Source organism: Lygodium microphyllum, chromosome 19 (genome assembly GCF_053477565.2).
Source record: "Lygodium microphyllum isolate KBCC chromosome 19, Lygodium_microphyllum_v1.1.10, whole genome shotgun sequence".
NCBI classification, from domain to species: domain Eukaryota; kingdom Viridiplantae; phylum Streptophyta; class Polypodiopsida; order Schizaeales; family Lygodiaceae; genus Lygodium; species Lygodium microphyllum.
The window spans coordinates 34,560,180-34,580,232 of NC_141153.1; the positions used below are offsets into that span (position 1 = coordinate 34,560,180).

The following is a 20,053-nucleotide window of genomic DNA, read 5'->3' on the forward strand; positions in this document are numbered from 1 at the left end:
TTGTACTTTTTTCATTCCACTTCATTGATCCTAGTGCTACTACTCACTCAACTTCAAAACAAAAATGAAATTTTACTATTGCCACAACTCGACAAAAAATACCCATCACTCTAGTGCCATTGGAGGCTTTTTCAAGGAATGATGATTTCTACTCATGGTTATTAAGGATTCTTGATCACACTTCTCCTAGGACATCGGTGGTGCATCCATGCTCTTGATTTGGCATTGTTGTGTTTGCCATGATGATCATGCTAATGAATCAATGCTAGTGATCATATCAATGAGTCATGAAGTGCCCCTATTGGCAAAACTAGTTCTACTCTTTTGGTTTAAAAATTACTACTATATCAAGCATTTAACTTTGAGATTCTCAAATTCTTATCAAAGATCCATATCATGGTGGCTTTCATGAAAGAGAGATGAATATAACTCTTTCAACATTCTATTGAAAACCTATTTCTTGGGCAAGGACACATTACTCCGAGTACCTTCTATTGCGAGTCTCCTCTAATGCAAACATGCTTCTCCTTCAACACATACATTCGCCTCTCAAGGGAGGGGAAGCTAGTCCTCTATCAATGGAGTGACACCTCTCTCATATTCCTAAAGAACAATGAGGGTGACAATCGTGCATGCTCCCGCCTCGCATTATATGCATGACCTTTTCATTAAAAATTTGCAAACACAATGATGGGACTGTTTTTGGTAGCCCACAAAAAGCTCCTCCAAATTATGTTTTTGGTTGTTAGGACAGTATGATTTGGCTGTTAAGAATGAGGCCATCGTTAATCAATCCATGAGAATAAAACCCCAAAATACCACTTTCATCAAATCATGCGACTCTTTGAGTTCCAAATTCAAGATGTATCTGGAAGTAGTCATTTTGAGTTTAATATCTAACGATGCTGTCCTCTACATTGTCACTTCTGAAAATAGCCAAGAGAACCATATGCTTATCCAAAATTTGCGGCCAAAAACTTGTGCACTCTCTCGGCTTGCCAATTTCTTTGTACAGCTTGATGCTATTACTGCTTACCTCTCCGGTCTCCATGTGAGGTTTTGCTCAGAGCACACTGGAAATGAGAACAATACCAAACATCTCAAGCTGCGGTTTCTGCAGTTCATTATACAAAACCTCTCATTCATAGCATGTAGATGGTCAACTCCAACACTGGGTGTTAGACTGACCACTTGAACAAAATTCACCATTATATTGGTGATTTTAGCTCTTTATGGCATTATTAACCAGAGCAATGCTAAAAGGTCACTCAGGAAGACCATAGCACCTCTTTGCAGAATCCAGGGTGTTAGACAAAAGCATCGCAATCGTCATAGGTCCAACACCCCCAGGAACTGGAGTGATAGCAGAGGCTATCATTGAGACCTCTTTGAAGCAAACATCACCAACTAGTCTGTAACCTTTCTTCGAAGAAGGATCCTAGAACAAAGAAAGTACATGTATCAACAAAAGATTACAATCACTCCCTTGTACAACATTGCTGAGCAATATGAAAGAAGCATGTTTACCTCAATTGCATTTATTCCCACATCAATAACTACAGCCCCAGGCTTGATCCAATCTCCACGAACCAGATGTGCAACTCCAACTGCGGCAATAACTATATCTGCTCTACGAGTGACCTCTGCAGGATTCGGTGTGTAGCTGTGTACAACTGTTACTGTTGCTTGATGCCGCTACAGAAAACAACGAGAGATTCTGATGTAATAAGTTCCAGCCGTTCTCCTTCCCCTGGAGCAAAGGTAAGTAGATACAAGGGCAACAAATAGAAGGTTACTTACTTGTAGCAACAATGCAGCTGGTGTACCCACCACATTGCTTCGACCTATTACTACTGCATGTTTACCTTTGATTTCAACACCTGATCTAAGTAATAGCTCGATGCATCCTTTTGGAGTGCATGGCACAAAAAGAGGTTTTCGGCCTTGCATGGCTAACTTTCCAATATTTAGAGGATGAAACCCATCCACATCTTTCTCAACACTTACAGCAGCCAAAACCCTCTCTTCATTAATATGCTGCAATAAACAGAAGAGCCACCCAAATGTTACACAAGGGGAGCATGCACCTCGTAACAAACTCACGATTCAACTGGTACCATATGAAACAACAAAACTCGAATCTCAGTTTGAGATCCATCACAACAGGGCCCAGGGCACTTGTTATTAGCCTTCATAGCAATTTGAAATCTTGTACAACCGTCATTAAGATGGAAGGAACACCACGTATACTTACAAAAAGCAGACTTTAAAAAGATGACTAGTTCAAAACTGATCATATGCTAAATTCATAGAAACCACACATTGACAGACAGGAAACTCCAAGCAATCCAAGTATTATGTTTCACTATAGAAACCCCCTCCATGCCCCCCCCCCCTCCCCCTCTCTCTCTCTCTCTCTCTCTCTCTCTCTCTCTCTCTCTCTCTCAGTTTGAACTGATGAATTGAAATATTTATAAAGCCAGAATCTCTCTCTCTCTCTCTCTCTCTCTCTCTCTCTCTCTCTCTCTCTCTCAATGGGTAGTTATATTATACCAAATCACATGAGGAACACGAGTCATGGCGAAGGAGCAAAAGAAATTGCCGTATGCCAAGGAACCAAATCCTCCCTAGGGAGAATATCAGAATGCTGAATGAGATCTACCTGCCAATGTAGAATATATATATCCCTGTCCTTGCCACTCCCTGCCCTGCCCTCCCTGTCCTAACCCGTCTTGCCTCCGCCTACAGGCCACCCTGATCTCCCCGCCTTCACCCTGAAACTGCACTGCCCTGTCTGGGACCCACCCTGTCCTGATGCACCCCACCCTTGTTCACCCTCTCCTTACACTGGTTCAAACTTCATCCAACCTCACCCTGGTACATCCAGTCCCTGTCCTCACCCTGCCCTGGTACATCCAGTCCCTGTTCTCAACCCGCCCTGGTTCCCCCACCTTCACCCTGACACTCCCGCCCTGCACTGGATCACCTGAACCCTGCCCTGCCCACGCCCAGAAAATGTCTCTGCACACCTGAGGGGGGACAAAAAATAGAGTAAAACAGAGATTTAAATCATTGCAGACAAATGGCAAGTGTGGATGCTAAGCTGGACACGCTAGAGAACGTAATGAAAACACTAATCACCAAAACCAAAAAGCCCTTGGACAACAGTATCAACCAAGTGCAATGCAAACTAGGCATTAATTAATTAATTAATGCAAGTCTAAGGGTCAATAGCTGCTTAGGCATACTTGGAAGACAAATTGGCCTAGCCAATTTAATTATTGGCCGGTGGAACTATTTTTCTAGGCACTAGAATAATTATTAAAGTAATTTTTAAAATTAATATTTTGAAGATTAATTTAATAAGCTGGATAATGTTGGGATATGGGATTAAAAGGCTGCCACTTGGCAAAACTTGCCCATGTAAGTGCAAATAACGTTTTTGGGAATTGGGAGAATAAGTCTATTCCACCCATTGTGAGAGAGGAGGAGGTTGTGAGAGAGCAAGGACATGCTACTAATCTGATTTGCAGCCACCAATGACCATTCCTACAGCAAGTGAAACAATTTGGAGCCCTCTAGGAGCAAATGACAGCAGCCCAAGGTCCTTCTGGTGCATGTGACAGCATACACGAGGGGGTAGCAACCTTTCTAGAGGTCCTAAGCTGTAGATGACAACTTCCATGGCCGTTTGAGCAAGGCATTAGCAGTTTTTCAGCATTTCTCACAATGAAATCTGAAATTTCTCTCTCTACAGCATTCTCTCTCATCCCCCACAAGTTATCTCAACAAAATCCAACCATTTGATGTCAGCCTACTGTCAAAGTCTAATAAAGACATGGGAGCTCAGACATTTTAGAGTACATTTCTTTTGTTTTAGACACATTTCTTAGGCATTCCCTTGGTCTATCAATTAATTGACACCCCCTACTACTACCTTTCCACCCCACGACTACTTGGGATATCTTCTCATCATTTTCTCATTTTTTTCTATGCAATCGGACTACATTATTGCAATCATACCATCATCTGGTGCAATTGGCCAGATTTAGGGCATACTCTTGTATATAGTCAATCAGTTTAGGTGGAGGTGGCTATATATAGCTGCACTCCTTCATTAGGCAGATCACTTGTCTTTTGCAAGCTTTCCCACCCTCCAACTTTGGTGTTGCCATCATCATCTCAACTTGATCTGGTGCCCTCACTAATACTTAGGACTGTTGTATTCAACATTCTACTTCAATCAGTACAATATTTCTTCCTCTCTCTCTCTCTCTCTCTCTCTCTCTCTCTCTCTCTCTCTCTGTGTGTTCATGTTTCTTCTATTCCACTCTTACATGGTATCATCGCCTAAGTGAGAGCACAAAGTGAAGATTTCTTGTAGAGAAGCATTCCCAACTATCAAACGCAGCCATGCATCATTGCGTTTGCTGCAAACGCAATCATTTGAGGAGGCGGCAAGATCATTTGGGTGGTCTTCATCAACATTTTATGCCATTTTCCCACCTAGGCGACAACTTCTGTGGTGGCCAGTTGGCAACCTTTGACTTGGTGACAACACACTATGTGGGCAACATCCTTTTGGTAGCAAGCGATAGTCTCTTATGTGCAAGCAGCACATTCTCTTGACTGTTTCCTAATTCTTATCTTGTTTTGTAGCTTTTTGGATGATTGCAGATTTGGAAGATGTCTTACCAGTTTCAAGGCTTTGATGACTCAAACAAGGAGCTTCTGTCTAGCCACTTTCTACAACTCCCGTTTGAGGAGTGGAGACTATTCCTTTGTTGCTAGACAGGCAGACTTCTTCAGCCAAAGTTTTCTATGTACCGGATTTAGGTTTTAACCTCTTGTCTATTCATGGCCTTACACACCTTCATACCCACGTAGTATTTACACAGGATGTGGTGACAGCTGAGGATGCTTCTACAGGTGTCGTTCTTTGGCGTGGATCCCAAGAGTGTGGGCTTTACAGACTTACAGCCTTAGCCGCAAGGTCTTCTCATAAGCTTGGGCTGCTTTGGCATGCTTGTTATGGTCATCTCAATTATGCCGCTATATGACAAGCTTCTCAAAAGAAGGTGGAGGGACTTCCTAACATCCCTTCTCTTCACACTTTGTGCCCTAGTTGTTTAAGGGGTAAGCAACATAGGCAACCACATCCCAAGCTACCACTAGGAGGACTTCTACACCACTAGAGTTGGTACACATTGACCTTTGCAGACCTATAGGTATGGCCTCCCTTTGGAAGGCCAAGTAGTGCTGATTGTAGACGACTTCAATCGTTATGTGTGGCCTTATTTTTTGGAGTACAAGAGCAAGGCATACTCCAATCCTGTGAGTGCCTACCAAAGTTCGTGGCCTATGTGCAAATCATGATGGAGAGTTTACTTCTAACCTCATTTCTCAGTTTTGCAGCAATCACAACATTCGAGTGAAGTATACCCATCCAAACACACCTTTAAAGAATGGTATGGTGGAGCATGCGAATCAGACCACACTAGAGGTGGCCCGATGTTGGAGCATTGGGTTTTTCCTCGTACCCTTTGGGGTGAGGCAACGGCTACTGCGTTTACATCCGCAACTGTTTCCCAACTTCTGCATCACACAACATGACTCCATATCACACTTTCTTTGGGCAAAAGCCTTCCGTGTCTCATTTTCACATCTTTCGGTGTAATGCATTTCCATCTGGACAAGAAGAAGAGGAAGATAAAGCTTGACTCAAGTCAAAGAAGCTCATCTTTGTGGGATATAGCACTACCACGAAGGGATATTGGCTCTACGACCAGACGATACAGAAGATTGAAGTGAGCAGGGATATGATCTTTGACGAGGCTGCGACCTCCGAGGATCTTATTGGTGGTTTTATTGCAAGTGATTCTTCGTCATTGACTAACCCTTCCCCACCTTCGATTCCTCTCCTGCCTTCCAGGTTGCCTCTTAGCACCCCTCCTTTGTCTTCGAATCCTCCCCCTCCTACTTCTCCTCCCTCTTCACCCTCTACACCAGCTTCTCTTCCACCTTTGATGGATACCACTGTCTCTTCGCTGAGTACTTCCACCCCTTCAATCTCCTTTCAAAAGTCTTCTAAGGCCACTCAACCATCAAAGGGAGAGCCTTCTTCAAATGAGGAGGATCTACCTTCCCTTAGTGATGGAGAGTCCCTTACACAAACAAGTGCCTTGCAAGTTTCGAAGGCTATTCAATCTCTCTCATAGAAGGAGTCATCTATTCAGATTCCTTGTTGGTGTAGGCCGCTCATACATAATTCCAAGTATTACTCACTTTCCTGCTACTCCTTTAGGTCCATGCAAATCAACCTGATTACAAGCCCAACGAGATAGTTCACTTTGTGTAAACTATGCTCTTATGTCACAGATTCTCTAGGATTCAAAGCCTTATACAGTTGATGAGACTCTTGCACAAGATGTTTGGTATCACAAAACTCAGCTTATTGCTAGGGATTTTGCTCAGAGAGCATATTTGGACTATTTTGAGACTTTTGTACCTATGACTTGGTTATCTACTATTCGGGCTATCTTGACTCTTGCAGTTTACCACCATTGGCTTATTTATCAAATAGATGTTAAGTCTACTTTTTTGAATGGCATCCTTGAGAAGGAGATCTATGCCTCACAGCCTCCAAGTTTTATTGTGCAAGGAGAATCATGTCTACAAATTGCGAAAGGCCCTCTATGTCTTGAAGCAAGCTCCTAGAGCTTGGTACCAAAGGATTGATCACTTCTTTGTGCAAAGTTGCTTTCATCACTACGATCATGACCCCAACCTGTACTATAAGATTGAGGGTGGAAAATGTGTTTTGGTTATTTTGTATATGGATGATCTTATCGTTATAGGGAGCGATACTCAAGAGGTTGATCGTACTCGCGACATTTTAACACAAGAGTTTGACATGACGAATCTTGGGATCCTACACTTCTTTCTTGGTTTGGAGATCTATCACATGGCACAGGGCATTTTTATTTCATAACACAAGTATATCTTCGAGTTACTTTCGAAGTTTGGTATGGCCAAGTGTTGGCCTCTTTCTTGCCCCATGGACCCTAAGTCCAAGCTTATGGCAACAGGCATTTCCCTTACAGATACCACCCATTACAGGTGTCTTGTTGGTTCCCTGATCTGGGTCATTCATACTCCATACTCGACCACATATTTTTTTTGTGATGGCTTTGTTATCTTCTTTCATAAAGACTCCCACTCATGGGCATTGGAGAGCGGCCTTTGTTCTTTGTTATTTACAAGGGACTCAATCCTGCAAGATCATGTATGGAGACGAGGTTGCTCTTTCTGGATAGAGTGACTCTGATTGGGCAAGTGATGTGGATTCAAGACAATCCTTTATAGATTATACCTTCTCCCTTGGATCATGAGCTATCTCTTGGAGTAGCAAGAAGCAACGTACTATGGCCCTTTCTTTTACAAAGGTTGAGTATCGTGCCTTATATTCGACCACTATGGAGATAGTTTGGCTCCTTCCTATGTTGGCAGAGATTGGCTTTTCTCAAAGAGGACCTACGGAGCTACACATGGACAACCAGAGTACTCTATCTCTGGTAAAGAATCCGATGTTTCATACTCAGACGAAGCACATCAAGGTTCAGTACCACTATATTCGAGTGCAGATTGTGGATTCCACGCTGGCGGTAGCCTACTATCCCACGATGGACAATGCAACTGATCTCTTCACTAAGCCTTTGCCCAAGGCTTCTATGCTTCATCACACGAGATTGTTTGGTGTTCAGACACTCCCAAGATCTAAGAGGAGATGTTAGTCTATCTATTTTAGTCATGTCAATCTGCCATCTCCTGATTGTGAGCTCCTGTCAGAGTCTAATTGAGACATGGAACCTCAAGTATTCTAGAGTGCATTTCTTTTGTTTTAGGCACATTTCCTATGCATTCTCTTGGTTTGTCAGTTGATTAACATCACCTACGACTGCCTTCCTACCCTATGACTGCCTCAGATATCTTCTCATCATTTTCCATTTTTTCTATGCACTCGAACTGCATTTACTACAATCGTACCATCATTTGGTGCCATCGGCCACATTTAGGGCATACTCTTGCATGCAATTGGCCAATTTTGGGAGAGGTGGTGATATATAGCTGCACTACTTCACTTGGCAGATCACTTGTCTTTTGCAAGCTTTTGCACTCTCTATCTTCGATACTCTCAAACTTTGGTGTTATCATCATCATCTCAACCTGATCTGGTGCCCTCGCTGATACTTAGGACTACATGTAGAAACTGATCAGTCCTCATTATTGTATTCAACATTCTTTTTCAATCAGTGCAATATTTCGTTCTTCATCTTCTATACACACACACACACACACACACACACACTCTCTCTCTCTCTCTCTCTCTCTCTCTCTCTCTCTCTCCATTGCGCACTCCCACATTTGAGTCATCAAAGTTGGAGATATTGGAAGATCTTTGCTATAAACCCTAATTTACCGTATGAAATTAGAGTTTGACAGCCATCTCAAGATGCATGCTCAAAATTGAGGCTGAAATTGAGGAATTTCAAGAAGGTTCAAAAGGCCAACCAACCAATATCAGATTTAGGGCTGAATTTGTCTTTCAAGGAGCAAGGTGAAGATCAATCCCCAAGCAAACCAAGGGGCGAATTGGTTTAAAGGCTTGCTAGTTCGTTTTGACAATAAGAACCACTTGGATTAGTGGAGGAGATCAGAGAATCTTAGTTGTACTCCATCCATTTGCAATAATGCTAAAGAAATACCGCAAGGGGTACCGTTTTTAGAGCCAACTAGCTGTCCATTGTCCAAGATTAAAGTGGTAACATTTGCATTTTCAGTTTATGTGAATTTAATGCTTGTTGTAATTACTGTTAAATCAAGTTAGTACCACCCTATCTAAGGAGAAACCCTGGTTTCAAAAACAATTCCACTTCATTCAACACATTATCTCATTGCCCCAATTGTTGACCTTCTATGAGTTTCAATGTCAATTCTTGCACTACACACGGCTACATGATCAAGTCCATAAGAAGTCGTCCACACATTCTTATTTCAAGAGGGGTCTGGTTATCTCTTCTTCATAAGGAAAAACCAAAGGTGGCAAGAACTCACAAGATGAGAAGGAAAGCCAAAACAAGGGTGATACCCCTTTCTTCGACGAAAACAAAGAACCAACACCCATCCATAACAACCCTCGAAGAAAAATAGATTTTATACACACTGCTAGAGATCGGGCAATGTGAACAAGAAGTCTCATACTATCACGAGGATATGAAATTTTGAGATACTCTAATCTTGTCGATAACATTTAATTAAGTCATTAACCAAATTTGCAAAGTTGTATAGCACATGTGATGCACATGGCAGTTATTTCATGGTAATAGACTAAGGATCCCCAGGGTGCAGTGGATGTCAAAGGCAAAAGTTGTAATAAGTTATATTTGACAAGTACTAGGTAGTACACGGTGTCAGATCTTGGCCTAGACCCATTTATTGGCCACTAATGTTAGTAGTGACATTAAAGACTAAGCATTAATTAATTAATTAATGCTAGTTTAAGCATCAATGACCGCTCAAGAATACTTGAAAGATAAATTCGCCTAGCCAATTTAATTATTGGCTAATGGGATTAAATTTTTGAAGCACTAGAATAATTATTAAATTAATTTTCAAAATTAATATTTTGAAAATTTATTTAATAAGCAAATAATGCTAGAAAATGGGATTAGAAGGTTGCCACTTGGCAAAACTTGCCTATGCAAGTGAAAAAAACGTTTTTAGGGACTGGTGAAAGTCTATTCCAACCATTGTAAGAGAGAAAGAGACTCTTAAAGAACAAGGAGAGGTTGCTAATGTGATTTGCAAATACCAAATGTCAATCCTACAACATGTGACAATAATTTGGGGCCCTCCAAGAGCAAGTGATAGCAGCCCAAGGTTCTAATGCAGATGACACTATATAGGAGGGGGCAATAGTCTTTCTGGTATCCCTAAACTATAGGTGACAGCTCTCATGGCTGTTTAAGCACAGTAGAAATAGGGTAACCCTCTCGCTGCTGCTCCTTCTGCCCCCAAGTTCTACTAGACATGTGGCACATGAATAACCTCAGTAACTTACATCTTTCAATACTCCTGAAGGATTAGTTGATTGGTTTGCTAGCTCCTCACCCATTGTACTCTTTGCATTCATTCCGAAGTCTCCTTCTACATCTTATTCTAGGCACCCTTTTCCACCTCGTCAAGAGTTTCATTGGCAAATACCTACTGATGGACGTAAGCGATGGTGGCCACATTCTTAGTCTTTCCTTCTTCAATCTTCCGCTACATTCACTTATACACATACACACACTCATTACACATCTTTCATTTAAATTTACTTTTTTGTTTTTGTTTTTCTTTATGACATCTCACTACTAATCCCAATTTTGCATATTCTGATTCTCTTTTGCAAGGTTCTATCTTTCAGACTTTAGTATAGGGCTAACATGCAAGTTTGCACCACCGGTCCTTCTTAAGTTGGAGACATGAGATATATATCATTTCTTCATGGTTTCATCTTCCGAGGAGATTTGCTTTTCTACCAACATGGAGGCTTCCCCTCCCGTGGCGCAGCTCATGCAACATCTTTCTTAATGCTGTCATGGCAGTGACTTCTACCTTGCTCTTTCAATCAAGGTGTTTCATCCTCATCCTCATCTATCATCATGGTTCTCGGCACCACACGAAGACTGACATCAAGCTCCTCTTCCTCCTTTGACATTGATATCCATGGTTAAGAGGGGGTTCCAACCCTTCTTGGTATTCTACACGATTCGGCACTTGTCTTTGATATTGGCTTCCCTTCCCTGTTGTACCTTTCCTTTGCATTGCATGATCATCATCATCTTTGTACATGGGTGCTCAAGTAAGTGAACAATTTTTCTACAAGGAACAAAATCCAAGTGGCACCTACTGCATGTGCATTCTCATCATATAGCACACTACTATGCATCTCATTGTGTAGAGCAACCCTAAGTGGATCTTGAGTTGTCGCCACTGGCAGTTCTTCACCACCTTCATCACCCTTTCCCTTCTCCTCGACACCCTCAAGTGGTTGGGTTAGCCTGTTTGTTTTCTGATGTATTGGATCAAACCATTCCTTTTCATTCTCTCCACAGGCACGATTACTTGAAAGGTCACAAACCATATCTATCTTTTCTCACCCTTTTTTTTTTTAAAGATTCGATGTGGTTTCATCCACCTTTGTAGAACTTGGTAAGCCACTGTATAGTTAACGAGCACCCTTTGTCCAATGTCGTACCCTCTCTAGGATAACTATTTGGACTCCCTTGGATAAGATAACCATTGTCTCTGTAGTCTTGGTCAATCACTAAGCAACCGACATGCACCCTTTGTTTGATGCCCTAGGTACTTTGGAGTGGGACACCTTGGGATAAAAATGGGCTTAAGATTTTCTTCCAATCCCTTCTTGGTTCCACTTTTGGGCTTGAGAGGGGATGTTGAGCTAAAAATTCATTATCCAACCACTGATTAGCTCTTTAAAACATCCCCAAAGCAATAAATGACTAAAAGCTTCATTAAACAGAGAGCGGTTCTAGAGAGTTTCTATGTCTCGCACGCAAAACCCTAATTTGGGAGGATCCTTCCATGTCAATAAATAGACAAGCTGCCCACCATTCAGCCCCATCCTTATCTTGCACATTTCGGCCATCAGCTCTCTTCAACTCGCTGTCCAATCCCCAATGACTACCACTAGATGGTCTACAGCTATTACCCAACCTTCCACTGCTACTTGTGATTAACTTATGTTATCTACATTAGGTTGTTTTTGTGTTTACAACACTTTTCTTCATCAACCTCTGCTCTGACTGGAGGGGTTACTACACTCAAGATCCATCTCTCATGGACAACATGTCAGACTGCAGAGCGAATGCGGAAGCGTATGGACAAGACTCAAAGAAAATGAACACAAGAGAAAGGGAGAGAGAAAACAGAAGAACGCAAAAATCTGCAATCTATGAATGTTGAAATGAAGAGGGCAGATATACAAGGGTTGTAGACTATCTCCTTGAGCCGAATCTCTCCCATCAGCACCTAGAAAACAAGTGTGTGGGAAAGGCTATCAAGTGGGCTAAATAGGAGGAAAAAATGCAATAAAATAATGTAGTTGACCAGCAAAAAATTGGCCGACTTGATTAAAAACTATCAATTACAACATGAATGAATAAAATAATCAACAATCAGTTCTCCAACTACCATGTGGCACCATCATCTGCCTGACAAACTACCCGTACACTGTGTTTGCTGAAAATGCCCACTAACTTACAGGAATAATGAATGACGCCCTTTGAGAGTACCTCTGAGAAAACTGACTGCACCAATGGTAACCTAAGAAATGCTAGGGCCCTGCATGACCCAAATTGCCCCAAAGAATATCCCTCTAATTGCCCCAATACCCCTCAATGCTCCAAATTGTCCCAAATGTACCAAAATCCACTTGATTACCCCCATAGCTCCAAATTGCCCTAAATTGCCCCAATTATCCCAATTTCCCTTGAAATTAGATAGTATAAATGGATGATTACCTTAGAGTTGAGGATAGGCTGAAATTTGATTGTGATTTGCAAGATTTAATAATGCATCAAATTTGAACTTTGCATGGACTCCTAATTGGCTTGTGGGTTGTCTTGACACTTTGAATCTTCAACCAGAGAGAGAGAGAGAGAGAGAGAGATTAGTGTGTGCACATTAGGCAATCGAGATGGGTGAACATGTGGTAGAAAAAGTTGACACAAGCAAAAAGAAAAAACTGGAAAAAATGTCAATTTTGGGTCAACAGGCTCGGAACAGCCGTTTCAAACAAGGAACGGTAGGGGGAACAGCAGGGAACGTTCCTTGGTCGCTTCACCTCCTCAGAGGGTTTGGAACGCGTTATAGGCCATTCCTACAAGCCGGAACGGCCATTCCCTGTTTCTATGGTCCACATAGATCTATAGATATAAGCTCCAAGGGTGCTGAAGATAGCCTCGAAGCCTTGCTAGGAATGGCATCATGATGTTGTTTGCCATGAATGCAGGATACACACGGTTGTTGGTTCACCACAATGTTCGAACAAGCTCTCTGAGAGGTAAGAAGAAGAGAGATCAAGGCAAAAGAAGACCTTAACTTGTAGACTTTGTTCTCCTCATAACCAGACGTAAGCACCTGTCTCAATCTATAATCAAGAATCCGAAAGGAATCCTCGTCAAACTCAACCAAGAAGCTGAGGATACAAATCTTGTGTATTGAAAGCAAATGGTAACCCAAGCCTGGCACATAAAGCACCTTTGAAGTATGAGCACCACCTTGCCCATCTGGAATAAACTGAAAATTACTCCTCCATTGAATAGAGACAGAAGAGCTATCACCGATGAGAATCTATCTATGCGAGGTTTGCAAATGTTTAACACCTATTGCAAAAGAAGTCATGTGCGAGAGATATAACTGTCAACAATCCACTCACAAGAATGTGGAGCCGTCAACGGAGTATTAGAAGCCCTAGGGATCGATGCCTCAATCACCTCCAAGTGGAGGAAGGCAACTGATGAGGGAGCCCCCACCACTCCTAAATCCTTTGAAGACTTCTCCTTCTCCTTGTCCTTCTTCTTCTTGTCGAGGCAATCCTTCTTCAAGCGACCTATCTTGCCACAAATGTGACAAGTAGAATCCTTTTATTTATCCTTCTTCCATTTATCCTCCTTTTGATCAATGCCTCCAATTTGGAAGCCTTCTATCCTTTCAATTGCTCGTCCTGGTCCAAAACCGTAGAAACCAACTCTTCCCAACGAAGAGTCTATGTCCACCCTGAAGCAATCAAGGCAGAGTAAAATTCATTGAATCGGGATCGTAACTAAGAAAGAAGAGTTATCACCATGTCCTCCGAGATAATCGACTTCCTTGCGCTTTAGACCTGCATCTGCAATTGCCGAAGCTTATTAACATGATCTTGCATAGAAGAAGACTTATTAGGACTCAAAGTCCTCATTTGAATCTCCAAGGACATTTGCTTCATCATGGTCATCCAATTGTACATCTAATCAAGCTCCAACCATATGTTTCAAGTGCTCGATGTGAGCAATGATGGCTAGAGTAAAGAAGAGAAAGAGGAAAGAACAAATCCGAGCATTCAATTTGTCCCAATGCAATTGTACCCTCATCAACTCGGCTTCCTCATTTGAAGAAAGCTTGGAGGGATCACGAGCTGTAGGACGGTCTATAGCCTCGGTCCCAAGCTCCACCAAATCATAAGACTCCAAGATAGCAAGCATCATTACACGCTAGATGCGGTAATTCTCCCCATCAAGCTTTTGATCTATAGGAAGAGCCGACAATATGGGGACCTTACGGTCCATAATAGCTTGAAACTTCGCATCAATTTCGATCGACATTGTAAATAGAATGACCTGCACAAAACAAGGGCAATCCCCTCTGACTCCGCACACGAGTCCCAATGCCTACTAGGGCTTCCTTCACTCATCCTCAAAGAGTTTCAATCACCTGAGGTGATGAAAACTCAAAATCTGCAACAAGAGGCTGAAAACGTAGCCTTTCCTCCTTCACAAACAGCAAAGACCTGCAAAAAACAACTTCGCTCCTTCTCCGCACACAACCTATTCACCAAATCCTCCAAAGGCTGAAATAAAACTTTTTGTATAGCCCGATCAAGTCTGTCCACGATCAATCAGCCCTCCTACGCTACTTTGATACCATGTTTGAGTGCAGCAAATGCAGAAGCGTATGGACAAGACTGAAAGGAAATGAGCACGAGAAAGGGAGAGAGAAAAGAGACAAAAGAATGTAGAAATCTACAATTTATGAATGCTGAAATGAAGAGGGCAAATATACAAGGACTGTAGACGTATCTCCTCAAGCCGAATCTCTCCCATCAACACCTAGAAAACAAGTGTGTGGGGCAGGCTGCCAAGTGGGCTAAATAGGAAAGAAGAATGCAATAAATTAATGCAGTCGGCCAGCAAAAAACTGGCTGACCTGATCAAAAATTGCGGAGTACAACATAAATGAATAAAATAATCAGTGATCAATCCTCCAGCTGCCACGTGGCACAATCGCCTACCTGACAGACTGCCCATACACTGTGTCTGCTAAAATGCCCACTAACTGACAGGAATAATGAATAATGCCCTCCGAGAGTACCTCCAAGAGAACTGACCGCACCAATGGTGACGTGAGAAATGTTAGTCCAGGGGATGAATAATCTATAACACAACACACATCGAAACCTCCTTCGGCCCGCTCCCACAAGAGCCACTAGCTGTTGGACAGCTCTTCCCTTGAGCATCTTGTACATTCTTTCCTTTATTCACAGCATTGATTCATTCACTTCAAAGTTCTCTTTCTTCTTTGTTTGTGTTTGTGTTTTTGCGTTTTGTGTTTTGAGTTTTGCATTTAGGATTTGAGTTTTGCACATCGTTGTCTGACTCTTTGTGTTTCAATTGTGGTCGTACTTCCTATGTTTCCTCAGTGCATACCCTAGCATATTTTCACAATAGTGACCCCAACTCACCCAATGATATAGACAAGGCTGTGCTGCTACAGAAACGCACCAGTGGCAGCAATGATAGTACAAGCTCTAGCAAGAACCAGCATAGACACACAAAACTGTATCGAGCACAGAATGTACAAACTGGATATGAAGACAGGCAGCAGGCACCACAAAAGCTGGCACCAACCTGTGTCAGGGAAATCTGCCAAAACACAGCAGCAGACTCTTTTTTGAAGCAGCTGACTGCCATGTCAGCGGGGCAGAACTGGAGACTGGCCAAACATGCAACTGTACAGCAACTGGCTTAGTGCTACACTACAGCCCTAGGATAAAACTGATCAGCAAATCTGGTGATGCAAATTGATGCAGCAGAGTACATAGGCTGAGCATGAACTGGAACAGTTAGGTTGGGCAAAACTAAGACAGCATGCACAAGCAAGCAGCCACATAATCACACAATGAGTTTGCACACGGCTAGACAAGGGGCCAAACATGGACCGGTACAGAAACTGGCTTAGTGCTATACTAGAGCCCTGGGGTAAAACTGCTCAGCAAATCTGGTGATGCAAATTGATGCAGCAGATTGCATAGGCTGAGCGAGGGCAAAACTAAGACAGCATGCACAAGCAAGCAACCACACAATCACACAATGAACTTGCACATGGCTAGACAAGGGCCTGTCCGTCTCTATTCTCAATTGTCCACATACCAATTAAGTAAACTGGGAACTTCTTCCACATATCAATTAATGAACTGAAACTTCTGTACTGATTTAATGTATGGTAAATAAATTCATAAATGTAAAATAAAAACCCTCAACTTTAAACCCCCACCTCAAACTGGAGTATCAAGATCGCCAAGGCCTAACTCCAAGTTATCCCAAAATTGAAGTAGGTAACAAAGGACTGATAGCTGCTCAGTGGCTCAAGACAACCACCAGCCTAGCCCAAGGTCACCATAATGCAGTTGTGCATATGGTGCCTAGGGTATGTAAGACTTAAGACATTCGGTAGTCTTACCTGTAAAACCATGTCAAGCGGCCCTAGTGCCAATGGGTGCCCATGACATAGTGTCTGCACCTTACAAATCCTGAGAGAGTTATTTGTTGACAATTGGTTGATGCCATCAACAGTTTGTGGCTCATTTGCCTTTATGTTTCCAACACACAGCTGAACATTTCCATTCCAATCAGTGCATTGATCCAATTCTCAACCATACATTAGCAAGAGGCTGCAAGAACACAATGATATAAGAAATCCAAATCCACAACTGGGATTGGCTACAACCTTGTTCTTCAGGGCCACACAGACTCGTGACTAAGTGTGCAAGAGCATAGGACAAATTAAGTTACCACACTGGAGATCCTATTTAGGACTACAAATTAAAGTGGCCTATGTTCAACAGCAACTAGTCACCGACTCAAAAGCAATCAAAGTGCCATGGCACAAGTAAGGAATCTGGACCAAGCACATGGAAGTTCATTTTCAGCTTGTATGAGCAGAAACTAAACTTGAATTAATGTCCCTACATGGGACAAAAAGGCTGATGTCTCCACAAGGCTTTTCCTTCGGGCACTTGATCTATAAAGTGGGAGTTTGAACTGTCAAACAGGTTTACAAGTCTATCGTTATGGAAAAAGTAAAGAATCTCATTCATCTCTCTAGCATTGCAGCAAGAACATGCATACCATTGGCTCCCCTCTCACCTCAAACCCCCTGTCTGTACAGATACTCCCCCTCCCTCTCTTGCACCACTATCCCCTTTGTCTTGCCACCTCCTTCCTGCCTCTCCCATGACTTTGCAAGCTTGCCTCTAGCACACAGCTTGCATCTTCCGCCAGCCTTGTGGCCCTCTCGCCTATGCCATCTGCTGCTCCCCCTTCTCCTCCCTTCTCACCAAGCACAAGGTGCAACAACTGAAAACCTTTTCAATACCAAGGATAATCAAAATGCCATGTGTGATGACAGCTGGAATGCAATTGCTAGCAAGCAATCATGCATTGCATTGCACAAAACACTTCCAACTTGAAGGGAGGTGAGCTCTGAAGTGGAAGCACAGAGTGAAAGCAAGAGCTATGGTGGAAGGAGCAAGAGCAAGAGAGAGACACACACAAGATGTGGGAACTCTGATAATCACAATGTGTGACCGGCCTTCCCTTTATTCAATTGTCATCACTAAGGAACGCATGAAAAGAAGCCCCTGAATCTATCAACCTACACTGAGTATATCCTGACAAAGCATCAGTAAGCTATGTAAGTATCAAGAGAAAAAGCTGCAAGTATGAAATCATCATGAGAATTAGTCTACACAACATTAATCTCTTCAATCTTAACACTGGACTTGCTAGGAACAATGCTATGATCATCATTTTTACCTTGTACTTACCTTTGTCCTTTTCTTTACACTTATCCTCACGTATCTTATTGTTGCAAAGGTATGGTCGCAAGCTAAGCTGAGAGTGAAGGGAGTTGAGAGCAGTAGAGTGAGAGAGTGAGCACAACACAATGGATATTCGGTACAAAGACCAGTGTACCACATTTTAGGTTTTGAATATATATATAAAGTACAAAGTGTAAGGGTGCGTTCACACCCGAACACACTAAAAGGCACGGTGACCCTTTATTCCCAACAACCTCTCACCTAAAGGCAGCGTGCCTGAAGGTAGAGGAAAGAATCAGCTAAGTGTATGTATGTACAAAGCTAAAAGACACATATACTATCCAACCCCCATCATCTGGCAGCAATAAGCAAACCGCTCGGCTCGGAGACCTTTTGTAAGAGGGTCTACAAGATTATCATCTGTATGTACCTTGACAAGCTCAATGCCTTTGTTGTCAAGTACATCCCTAATGAAGTGACACTTCACCTGTATGTGCTTTGTCTTTGTATGAAAGACAAGATTCCGTGCTAGCATGATAGCACTCTGACTATCACAGTGGAGGATAGGAAACTCTGTAATCCCAAGCTCTCTCACCAGACGTGAAAACCATAAAGCCTCTTTGCATGCCTCTGTGGCAGCCACAAATTTTGCCTCTGTAGTACACAATGCAACACACTTTTGTAGCCTAGATATCCAAGAGATTACTCCTCCTGTGAACGTAAATACATATCCTGAAGTAGACTTCCTGCAGTCAGGATGGCCAGCATAGTCTGCATCCGTGAAACCAACAACAGATGACTTCTACTTACCAAAGCAGATACACAAATCCTTTGTGCCCTTAAGATATCTCATGATACCCTTCACTACTTCCCAATGCTTTTTGCCAGGATATGCTGTGTATTTGCTAACTACTCTACCGCAAATGCAATCTCAGGACGTGTAGCAACCATAGCATACATCAAGCTACCAACAACTGAAGCATAAGGTACCTTGGCCATTTCAGCCTTACCATCATCCGATGTAGGACTGTCGTCTGCACTAAGTTTCACATATGGAGGCAATGGTACACTAATAGCTTTCCCCCCCTCCATATTGAAACGTTGCAAAACTTTCGTAATATACTCCTGCTGTGACAAATAAAAAAGACTTTTTGATCTGTCTCTAAGTATACACATGCCAAGAATGTGATTTGCCTCACCAAGATCTTTCATATCAAAGTTATTGTCTAGGCTCTGTTTTAAGGAGTCCAAGGCATGAACATCCTTGCCTGCAATTAGCATGTCATCCACATACAATACCAAGAGAATAAGGTTGCCATCTGCTACCTTTTTGGTATATAAAAAGTGATCAACTTCAGAACGATGAAATCCCTGAGATTGCATGAATGTATCAAATTTGTGATACCATTCACGTGGTACCTGCTTTAGCCCATATAAACTTTTGTTGAGTTTACATACCATGTGCTCTTTTCCCTTTGCAACAAAACCGTCAGGCTGCTGCATATAGATCTCCTCATGCTGATCACCATGTAAAAAGGCAGTTTTTACATCCATCTGTATGAGTTTCATGTCCTTAGATGCAAGCAAGCCCAAGATGGTTCGCAAAGTAGTCATTTTGACTACAAGAGAAAAGATTTCATCAAAATAAATTCCATGTTCTTGCTTGTACCCTTCAACAGCCAAGCGTACCTTGTACTTGGGCAAAGAACCAGAAGTGACTTTCATTTTGTAAACCCATTTGCATGGTCGCACTTTTTGTCCTTTTGGCAAGTGTACCAAATCCCAAGTGCCATTCTTCATGAGATATTCCATTTCTGATAGCATTGCTTTTTGCCATTTCTTACTATCCTGTCTGTCCATTGTTTCCTGGAAGCATAAGGGTTCGCCACAATCTGTTAACATGACATAAACAGCCACATAGTTTATTCCAGGAACAAATCTACTTGGCTGTTTTTGCACTCTAATCGACCTATGGACCAGTGGTCAATATTTGCTAGCTGTTCAGTCTATATCTACATTAACAACTTGTTGTTCTGCAAGTACAACTTGCTGTATAACTGGTTCAAGTTGTTCCAAGTGCACATGTTCTTACTGAATTTGTGGGACATCATGGGCAAGATCTTGCTGATC

At 42.2% G+C, this 20,053-nt stretch overlaps 1 protein-coding gene across 1 annotated transcript in view; it reads right to left on the minus strand.

The window, feature by feature from the left end:
* Positions 1–797: 797 nt before the first annotated feature.
* The window catches only part of LOC148019728 (bifunctional protein FolD 2-like), a 41,748-nt gene continuing 22,492 nt past the window's right edge, over positions 798–20,053 (minus strand). Inside the window, exons 3-5 of the mRNA XM_087699869.1 lie at positions 1,801–2,037; positions 1,528–1,695; positions 798–1,438 (exon numbers count right to left, since the gene is read on the minus strand). Coding sequence (XP_087555995.1) covers positions 1,265–1,438; positions 1,528–1,695; positions 1,801–2,037 — 579 coding nt within the window. The 3' untranslated portion in view covers positions 798–1,264. The remainder of the gene's footprint in view (positions 1,439–1,527; positions 1,696–1,800; positions 2,038–20,053) is intronic.